Source organism: Trachypithecus francoisi, unplaced genomic scaffold (genome assembly GCF_009764315.1).
Source record: "Trachypithecus francoisi isolate TF-2019V2 unplaced genomic scaffold, Tfra_2.0 Lachesis_group3, whole genome shotgun sequence".
Lineage (NCBI taxonomy): Eukaryota > Metazoa > Chordata > Mammalia > Primates > Cercopithecidae > Trachypithecus > Trachypithecus francoisi.
The window spans coordinates 123,163,587-123,174,556 of record NW_022681468.1 but is presented as its reverse complement, the minus strand read 5'-3'; the positions used below and the strand labels follow the sequence as shown (position 1 = coordinate 123,174,556).

Sequence of the window (10,970 nt, the reverse complement as noted above, 5' to 3'; positions counted from 1 at the left end):
CATTGCTTGAATATATAAGTACATGATAACTTCAATAGGGATACTAAAACAAATAAATAAATTTTAAAAAGAACACGAAAGGCCAGGCACAGCAGCTCACACCTATAACCCCAACACTTTGGGAGGCCGAAGCAGGTGGATCGCTTGAGACCAGCCTGGTCAACAGAGCAAGACCCGCCCCCCTCATCCCCCTATCTCTACAAAAAAAGAAAAAAACTTCTTAAAAAGTACATGTAATTTAAAATGAATACAACTTTTTAGAAATGTTCGGCTGGCAGGGGTGCCGGCTTATTTGGTGAGTCTTTCACCTCGTTTGGAGATAGCGAGAGCAACGAAGAGAAAACATTAATTACCGGGTATTAGTATTAATACGGCGGCTCCATTTTCACATGGACCTGGGGGGGACAAAAACTCCTAATCTTGGACAGCTGCGCCCAGCCCTTCTTGACCTGCCGTTCAGGTATCATCCTAGTCTTCCCTCCGTCTCTGGGGTGGGTCGTTTCCAACCCTCTGCCCTGGTCCAGGCCACTGAGGGAAGGGAACAAAACTGAGGCCGGGAGGGCCGGGCCCCAGCCTGGAGCGTGTGGCTCCGGACCTCCCCCGGGTGCGGCAGTTACGGCGGTTCCGGAGCCGCGGCGCCCAGGGCCGAGGGGCGGGCCCGAAGCCGCGGCCTCGCCTCCGCCGCGCCCGCCGCTCCCGCCGCTTCGCGGCCTCCCGGAGACACGCCGCCATGCTGCAGAAGCGGGAGAAAGTGCTGCTGCTGAGGACCTTCCAGGGCCGCACGCTGCGGATCGTGCGCGAGCACTACCTGCGGCCCTGCGTGCCCTGCCACAGCCCGCTCTGCCCGCAGCCAGCCGCCTGCAGCCACGGTCAGGGCCGGGGTGGGGACGAGGCCAGCGGGAGCGGACGGGAGCGGGCGGCTGCGGTGAGGGGGTGAGCGCGGCCCAGAGGCGGAGCGCCAGCGGCGGGGACACCGAGGCGTAGGCCCCGTGGCCTGCGCCCGCCCGCCGGCCTCACCCCCAGCCCTCTGCCGGTCGGGACCCAGCGGCCCGAGTCCGCGGCTTCCGGAGTGCTCCGCCCGGGACTCCCCGACTGCTCCGCTCTGTCCAATGGGAGGGCCCGAGAGACCCGCACCCCATCCCGGAGACCGGGTGGCTTCTCTCCTCAGAGGGGCCCGAGGGCGCGGAAGCCGAGCGTTCCTCCCGCCGCAACCTCGCGCGGCGGAGAAATGGGGAGGTCCCGAGCTGGGAGCCCCCGGGAGCTGCTGGCCAGCTGCTGCCGCTGCGAAGCTGACAACGTCTGCTTTGCAGCCGCAGGTTTCCTGACCTGCCCGCACTGGTGCCCCAGTCTTTTCACCCCGTGGAGAGCCTCGTCACCGTAGCTTTGTGAACTATCTGGGCCCGCACTGGAGAGGAAAGTCACGGGGAGGTTGGACTGGGGACTCCTGGGCCCCTGTCCTTGGTTTCTAGGCTGCAAGTGTGGCCGATAGAACGATGCACGTTACTGGCTCTCTTCCCCCATGGGAGGATGAGCATGGGATGAGGTTCCTTGTCAGCGAATGTTTGGAATCCTCCAAACATTGTGATTAAGATGAACATTTCAGTTAGAGCTTGGCTAACCAGCTCTCAGATACGGGCCTGGTGGAAACCCCACCTCTGCCCGTTGCTTGCACTGATCATTTTCTCCATTCAGTCTTTCTGGCTCTTGGAGGCTGCTGAGCACGTGCAGAAGCTTGACACAGAGCCAACTTGAAATTGCTGAGCATCATACACAAGTGGTATAAATGTGGGGGTGCTTCATTTGAATGTGTTTGTCAATGATGAGTTAACACTGAAATATTCAGGTTATGCTGAAAATGTGCTTGTTCGTTGTTAAATCAGTCATCCTCTCCAGCACCTCTGGCAACACCATAAACCAGTTGAGCTTGTATTTATCACAGCTTCCAAAAAAATGAGGGTGCTCAATATACCTGAGCTTTGGGTCTTTTAAAAACTCCCACCGTGGAGTTAAGACTGGAAGTTATTTTGTATGCCAGAGCACCGTGACATTTAAATAAACCAGGTTTGAAAACGTTGTCTAATCTCTTACATTTTGAATTATGTTTCAGATGGGAAACTCTTGTCTAGTGATGTGACTCATTACGTGATCCCAGACTGGAAGGTTGTTCAAGATTATCTTGAGATCCTTGAGTTTCCTGAATTGAAGGGAATTATTTTCATGCAAACAGCTTGTCAAGCAGTGCAGCATCAAAGAGGCCGGAGGTATACGTTTTGCATTCTTTATTTCTATATAGCATAGGTTCCCCCCCGCCTTAGAAAAGGTCCCTTGTTGGAGGGGGATGGGAGGAATTCATTATTTTGTCAGAAAGGACTTTTTAAACTAATTTTGTATTCTCTTTGATAGTGAGGAATGCAGTAACATTATTTTATATTTCTGCTGCAACACCTGGCCAAGAGATCTGACTGTAGATCAGTAAACTGCAGTGTCCCCAGTATGTGGGTATTTAAGATTCTAGTGTGAATTGGCTTTTGGCTTGCATTTTTATAGTGGCAGGGTTACTGCTTATTTCTTGTTGATAATGTGTATTATTTAATCTTATTTATAGATACATTGTTTCAGAAGCATACATTCTTTTCTTGGGGAAAAGAGTACTTTATTTTTAAATTTTAGACTCCTTTATTGGGGATGCAAATTGTAATGATTTATTCAGTGAAACCGGAAATAGCTTGTTTTATTTTTAGCTTACTAGTGTAACTACCAGCCATAGTCATTGTATTTGCTAAACAAAGGATTTCTAATTGAACCAGTCCAAAATTCTTGCCTTGTACTTAAATGAAGAATAGTTGTCCACCTTTTAAACAAATACTTTAAAAAACGATTTCGCTTCCTTTAATGTTGAGAAAGGTTTATGACTTGAACTTAAGACTGTATGGAAATAGCATATTAGAATTATATGTCCAACCTCTTAACACTCTAAGTTATTTAATAAGCACAAACTATGCATTTATTCTTCTTTAAAATGTTGTGGTTTCTTCCGGCCTTGGTAATAAAAGATGAAGTGTTTTTATTTGTACATGAAAATGACAAATTGTCCTCTTATTATACGCTCAGTTCAAAAAACGTACATTAACCAGATTGTGTGCAGGTTTTTTTCAGATAGAATATTTTTAAATGAGCTTCAAGTTGATTTTGTTCGGACACCAAGATATAGGTGTTTATACAGATCCAAATTTAAATGCTGCTCCAGGTGTCATATTTCAATTTCTGCTACTAAAATCAATTTGTTGTTATCATTCGGATTGCTAACACACTGCGAGCCTTTTCAACTTCTGTTTTCTAAAATATTTTTAATGTTAAGGATTGTTTTAGAAATCAATTCCTGGGACATTCAAAGACAAAGAGTTGGAATTTAAACGTCTTTTCTCCTGAACATTTCAAGAGTAGTTAACTTGATAAAAAACTATTGGTTTTCCACTGCCTTACCACGTCTTTGAATATACTGAATGTGAAAACAAAAGATGAGGAGTTATGAAATAGGGCCATATGATAATACCCTGATTTTGTTCATTGGGTAAGCACTTTTTAAGCTCTTAGTTCCAGGCCTTGGGGAATAAAAAAGTTGTTGCTGTTGTTTTCTTGAGATGGACTCTGGTTCTGTCGCCTGAGTTGGAGCACAGTGGCACGATTTTGGTTCACTGCAACCTCCACCTCCTGGGTTCAGTGTTTCTCCTGCCTCAGCCTCCTGAGTAGCTATGATTACAGGCACCCGCCACCACGCCCGGCTAATTTTTGCATTTTTTGAAGAGATGGGATTTCACCATGTTGGTCAGACTTGTCTCGAACTCCTGACCTCGTGATCCGTCCACCTCGGCTTCCCAAAGTGCTGGGATTACAGGCATGAACCACCGCACCCGGCCCAAAAGAAGTCTTAGTCCATGGCCGGGCGTGGTGGCTCACGCCTGTAATCCCAGCACTTTGGGAGGCCGAGACAGGAGGATCACAAGGTCAGGAGATCGACGCCATCCTGGCTAACACGGTGAAACCCCATCTCTACTAAAAATACAAAAAATTAGCCGGGTGCGGTGGCGGGCGCCTGTAGTCCCAGCTACATGGGAGGCTGAGGCAGGAGAATGGCGTGAACCCGGGAGGCGGAGCTTGCAGTGAGCCAAGATCAGGCCACTGCACTCCAGCCTGGGCCACAGAGCCAGACTCCGTCTCAAAAAAAAAAAAAAAAAAAAGAAGTCTTAGTCCCTCTCATAACAAGCCTATTATCTTGCTGGGGTTAGATGGAAGAAACAAGACAGTTATTATGAAGCACCTTAGACACACGAAGGATAATTTAATGTGGACTATGCTAAGTGCAGAAGTAAACGTGGAGGGATTAGGCCGGAAAATCCTCTGGGGGAAATGGATTTGAGAATGGTCTTTAAGGACATATTATGAGTACGATTGAAGAAGAGGAAGAAATTAGCAAGTTTGGGACTTGGCACTTTGTTTACCTGTTAAGCAACCAGCAGGTGCATTCAGGTTGACATAGCTAAATGACCCAAATTGTCTGAGTGCTAGAAAGTGTCATTTATTGAAGGCTAACATTAAAATTAATAATAGGCATTGAATATATAAGATCCGGGAGACTTTATCATTATTAATAAAGTTTATTAATTCAGCCTTCCTAAGTGTTAAGTGTAAGTTATTTGACTTTTTTAAATTGACAGATTAAAATTATATATATTTGGCCATGCCCAGTGGCTCATACTTATAATCCCAGCACTTTGGGAGGCCAAGACAGGAGGATAACTTGAGCCCAGTTCAAGACCAATCTGTGCAACATAGTGAGACCCCTGTCTCTATTAAAAAATTTACTTTAGAAAATCATACATATTTATGGTATACAACGTGATGTTTTGAAATATGTATACATTGTGGAAAGGCTAAATCAAGCTACTTAGCATGTGCATTACTTTACATACTTACCATTTTTTTGGTGATAATTAACTTTTTATATTTAACTGAACTTGGCCTAGCAGAAGCTCTCTAGTGTTTTGTTCATTTAATGTTGGGGAACATTTTGTTTTGTTTTTCAGTTCTTCCTTGGAGATTTTTGAGATACGAGTAAATAATTCATTTTATCCAATATGCTTTTAGGAACATTCGTGGTTAGGAAAGTTTTGTCATTTAATAATCCCTGGTCCGTCTGGTGTCTGGTATAGGATGCTTTGCTTGTTCCTTTTGACTCCCTCCTGAATTCCTTCTGTATAGCTTCAGAGAGTCTCCATATTTCATGCCTCAGTTTCTTGATGGTATATAAGATTGGCATCAGGCCAGGCTCAGTGGCTCACACCCCTAATCCCAGCCGAGGCAAGTAGATCACTTGAGGTCAGGAGTTTGATACCAGCCTGGCCAACATGGCGAAATCCTGTCACTACTAAAGATACAAAAATTAGCCAGATGACATGGCACAGGCCAGTAATCCCAGCTACTCAGGAGATGGAAACAGGAAAATCGCTTGAACCCAGAAGGCGGAGGTTGTGGTGAGCCGAGATCGTGTTACTGCACTCCAGTCTGGGCAACAAAAGCGAGACTCTGCCTCAAAAAAAAAAAAAAAAAAAAAAAGACTGAAATTGTAGAATATTATGGTTGGAGAGATCTGAAAGGTCACATGATCTAACTCCCCATCCACTACCTCAGTGTTCTCAACATGAGTGATATATCAACCTTGTTTCTAAAAGAAAAAAATCCTCCTGGATACCAGTGTTAATTTATTTTCTTCTGTTGTTATTTAAATATGTTTAAACATAAATCTCGGTATAAGTCCTCATGTTTAAGTACTTTAATACAATCCTAGTTTAAGTTAAATAAAGTTACAAAATCAGAAAACTGCAAATGAACATTTTTTTTTTTTTTTTGAGGCGGAGTCTCGCTCTATCGCCCAGGCTGGAGTGCAGTGGCCAGATCTCGGCTCACTGCAAGCTCCGCCTCCCGGGTTTTACGCCATTCTCCTGCCTCAGCCTCCCGAGTAGCTGGGACTACAGGCGCCCGCCACCTCGCCCGGCTAGTTTTTGTATTTTTTAGTAGAGACGGGGTTTCACTGTGTTAGCCAGGATGGTCTCGATCTCCTGACCTCGTGATCCGCCCGTCTCGGCCTCCCAAAGTGCTAGGATTACAGGCTTGAGCCACCGCGCCCGGCCCAAATGAACATTATTCAATGTGACAGATAACATTGTTTTGCTGAAACGAAATCACCAGAGTTGGGTTTAACAATGGAAAGACATAACCTTTAATCTGGTTATATTTGTAATAAGATTACCTATTTTGATTTCAATAATATCAGTGCAGAGAATGCTTGTTCTCCTAAGTATATTGCACAGAACAAGTATGACTAATATCAGGTCTTCTGTCATTCAGGATAATCACATGTTCTGCCATCTAATAATCTTCAAATAAATACTTATTTAATGAGGAGTCCCCCTGACAACTCTGTAAGGCTATTTTGTCCACCGTGTTCATGTGTTCACATGTGTGTTAGTTTATTCAACAAATGTTCACCAAGAGACTATATGTGCCAGAAACTGCTAGCACTGAGGGTACAGTGGCGAACCAAAGCAGACGGAGTCCTGGCAGGGTGACAGGCAGTAATCGGGCAATCACACAAACAGATGCAGAACTGCAGCTGTGACAAAGGCACTGAAAACAGGGCACCAGGAAAGCCCAGACCAGCCAAGGAGGCAAGGAAGGGCATTTCTGAGGGGGCTGCCTAGGCGGAGGTCTAAGGGTTGGCTTAAACCAGACAGAGTGGAGGAAAGCTTTCAAGGTAGAGGAAAATGCCTGGGGCCCATGGGGAGGGGCCTGTGGCACACCCCTGGAGCTGAAAGAACGCCTGGGTGGGATGGAAGTCCTCATGGCCTCAGGGATATCAGGGAAAAGTTTTAAGCAAAATGAGATAACATGATCAGATTCCTGTCCTAAAAGGATTACTCAGTGGTAGTTCACACCTGTAATCCCAACCAACACTTTGGGAGGCCGGAGGTGGGTGGATCGCCTGAGGTCAGGAGGTGAAGACCAGCCAGGCCAACATGGTGAAGCCCCAGCTCTACAAAAATCCAAAAATTAGCTGGGCATGATGGTGGGTGCCTATAATCCTAGCTACTCAGGAGGCTGAGGCGGGAGAATTGCTTGAACGTGGGAGGCAAAGGTTGCAGTGAGCCAAGATCACGCCATTGCACTCCAGTCTGGGCAAAAGAGCAAAACTCCATCTCAAAAACAAAACAAAACAAAACAAAAGCAGGATTACTGGGCCAGGTAGAGAAGAGGCCTGGAAAAAAGAAGGGAGGAGGCTTTTGCTTTAGTCCAGATGAGGGAATGTTGGTAGCTTAGAGATAGAGAGAAATAGATGTTTCCAAGACCTGCTTAATAGGTAAAAAATCTATAAAACTTCCTAAGTGTGTAACTAAGAGAATTGAAAACCTGTCAACATTGAAACTGAAAACATCATACACAGCTGGGCGCAGTGGCTCACACCTGTAATCCTAGCATTTTGAGAGGCCAAGTTGGGCAGATTGCCTGACCTCGGGAGTTCCAGACTGGGCAACATGGTGAAACCCCATCTCTACTAAAATACAAAAAATTGGCTGTGTGTGGCGCACGCCTGTAGTCCTAGCTACTTGGGAGACTGAGACATGAGAATTGCTTGAACCTGGGAGGCGGAGGTTGCAGTGAGCCGGGATCACTCCACTGCACTCCAGCCTGGGTGACAGAGCAAGACTCCATCTCCAAAAATAAATAAATAAATAAAAATGAAAACATCATACACAAATGTTCATGGCAGCTGTCTTCATCATAGCCAAAAGATGGAAACATCCCAAATGTCCATTAATTGATTATGGTTAAGCAAAATGTGGACTATCCATATAGGGGAATATTATTCAGCCGTAAGATGGAGTGACGTGCTGATACATGCTACAACGTGAATAAACCACAAAAACATGCTAAGTGGAAGAAGCCAGCGCACGCATAAAAACATCATATGTTGTATAATTCCATTTATGTAAAATGTCCAGAATAGGTATATCAACAGAGACAGAAAGTAGATTAGCGCTTGCCAGGGGCTGGGGTCAAGGGGAACAGGCAATGACTGCTTAATGGATGGATACAGGTTTCTTTTCCGAGTGATTAAAATGTTCTATAATTAGATCGATGGTGATGGTTGCATAACTGTGACTATACTAAAAACCACTTAATTGTGTGTTTTAAGGGCAAATTTTTTGGTATGTGAATTATATCTCTTTATAAAGCTGCTATTTTTTAAAATCTCTAGAACTAGTGATAGATTTAGGTATGTGAGATGGCAGGGAAGGTGGGGTCAAGGGTATCACTGAGGTTTCTGGTTTACATGACTAGATGGAGAGAGGGAAAGCTAGAGGAAGCCTGGGGCAGGGAAGTCAAGGTCCAGAGTTTGAAGTGTCTCTGGAGCGTCTGAGAGGGCCTCACTGACGCCAAATGGCAGTGCAGTTAGCAGTCGTTCAGATGGCCCCAAATGTACTCCATAAAAATGTTTTGTGGCCGGGTGCGGTGGCTCAAACCTGTAATCCCAGCACTTTGGGAGGCCGAGACGGGTGGATCACGAGGTCAGGAGATCGAGACCATCCTGGCTAACACAGTGAAACCCCGTCTCTACTAAAAAAAATACAAAAAACTAGCCGGGCGAGGTGGCGGGCGCCTGTAGTCCCAGTTACTTGGGAGGCTGAGGTAGGAGAATGGCGTGAACCCGGGAGGCAGGAGCTTGCAGTGAGCTGAAACTGTGCCACTTCACTCCAGCCTGGATGACAGAGCGAGAAACTCCGTCTCAAAAAAAAAAAAAAAAAAAGTTTTGTGAGTATTGTGTAATATAAATGGCAATATAAATTTGTAGAAAACTCAGTGGTCTCTGAAGGTAAGTCTGTGAGACCCTACCTGGGTTCTGTAAAATCCAGGTGACGAAATACATTTAGTATAGAATTCACTTTGTAGGTCTTTCCAGGGTGTGGGGCTCCCACTTCTAATCCTTAGAGAGAATAGTCAGCAGTGGAAAGGGATGTTGCATCTGTAAGTAAGGTCACCACTGAATGAAAATAGTAAAAAAAATCAACCTAAAGAAGGTAGATTTAACTGCCCCTCTGAGAAATTGCTTAAAACATTAAGATGATGGAGTTTTAGAAAACATCCAAGCCAGTCCAGGGAACTAAGGTTTTTCTGTAAGAGTTGAATATGTATGTATGTATGTATGTATGTATGAGAAGGAGTCTCGCTCTGTCACCCAGGCTGGAGTGCAGTCGCACCATCTCGGCTCACTGCAACATCTGCCTCCTGGGTTCAAGCGGTTCTTCTGCCTCAGCCTCTCGGGTAGCTGGAACTACAGGCACCCACCACCATGCCTGGCTAATTTTTGTATTTTTAGTAAAGACAGAGTTTTGCCATGTTGGCCAGGCTGGTCTCAAACTCCTGACCTGAAGTGATCCTCCCGCCTCAGTCTCCCAAAGTGCTGGGATTACAGGCGTGAGCCACCACGCCTGGCCTGTACTTGACTATCTGAAACCATTGTTCTCCTGTCATTCTGGTCGAATTTGCTTAAGGCACATGGTGCTGTTTGCTGACTCCATGCAGGATATTCATCTATCTAGTCCCATCATATGCGCTACAAAACCCTGACTAGCAAAAAATATGACTATATCATATGTATGCACCATTAAATTATAACTGTAAGCCCACATGTCTACAAGCAAACCCGACTGTCACACTGAGAGTGATTCGCTGTTTGTTTCCTGCTTTCTGCATTAATATTCTTTTGCCATTTGTTCATTTGTTTTATCTGGCTGATAGGTAGCTGACAAATGGAAACTTGCGCTAAAAGTCTAAGAAAATATATGTGGTAGTGAAACTTAAAATTGAGAGCATTTTTTGTTAAGTGATACATTTTTCTAAATATTAGGAAAGATTGTCATTAATCTGGTGGTAACCCCTGGGTCTGGCTTGTGGCACATCAGTATTTGCAGAGGATAGAATTCAGGAATCCCTGGGACTGCACAGTAGCCGATGCCCAGCACGTTGGGAGGCCAAGGCAAGAAGATTGTTTGAGCTCAGGAATTTGAGATCAGCCTGGCTAACATAGTGAGACCCTGTCTCAATACAAAAAAAAAAAAATTAGCTGAGCATGGTGGCGTGCGTCTGTAGTCCTAGCTACTCATGAGGCTGAGGTGGGAGAACACTTGAGCCTGAGAGTTTGAGGCTGTAGGGAGCCGTGATCACGCCGCTGCGCTCCAACCTGAGCAACAGAGCAAGTTCCTGTCTCAAAAAAACAAAAACCCTGGTCTGAAGTGAAGGTGTGAAAACAAATGCAGTGATGTCTATGAAGCTTAGTGAAAGGCAGCTGGGCTCTGGAAATGTCAGTTTATTCAGGGGCATTATTATTCCTGCACTTGGATCACTGTTATCATGTAGGGCTGTGCATTCATTTGTTCATTTGGAAAGCATTGATTCAGCACCTGCTGTGGGTGAAGCAGTGAAGTAAAGCCTTACTGTCTGCTGTCTCGCACGTTCCACCCTGCTCTCATCTCTTGAGCCCTTTGTCTCCACTCACTCTTATTCATCCTTCAGATCTCATGGGTCACCTACTCCAGGAAGCTTTCCCATCCCTGCCATCTTCTCCTTTCAAGCACTTATCCCACTGAAATGGGTGGTTCTGTGTTGTGTTTGGTTTGTTTTTGCCAAGTAGCATAGCTTTATTTTAAATTGTGGTAAAATGTACATACATAAAATTGTCATTTTAACTATTTTTAAGTGCACAATTCAGGGGCATTAAATACATATGCCTTGTTGTCAGCCATCACCAACATCTGTCTGCAGAACTTTTCATCTGTCCTAACTGAAACTCTATATCCCTTAAACACTATCTCCCCTCCCTGGCCCCTATTCTGCTCTTCTATTTTCCATCTCTA

The 10,970-nt window shown here is 45.2% G+C and overlaps 1 protein-coding gene across 7 annotated transcripts in view; it reads left to right on the top strand.

Annotated features, from left to right (window-relative positions):
* Nucleotides 1–641: 641 nt before the first annotated feature.
* The window catches only part of DIS3L (DIS3 like exosome 3'-5' exoribonuclease), a 43,506-nt gene continuing 33,177 nt past the window's right edge, over nt 642–10,970 (top strand). For 4 of the 7 annotated variants that reach the window (XM_033189687.1, XM_033189686.1, XM_033189690.1 and 1 more), the window contains exons 1-2: nt 642–869; nt 2,108–2,261. In XM_033189687.1, coding sequence (XP_033045578.1) covers nt 731–869; nt 2,108–2,261 — 293 coding nt within the window. In that variant the 5' untranslated portion in view covers nt 642–730. Of the gene's footprint in view, nt 870–978; nt 1,317–2,107; nt 2,262–10,970 lie in introns of those variants that run through there. The other 3 variants (XM_033189688.1, XM_033189691.1, XM_033189689.1) reach the window with 3 other exon arrangements.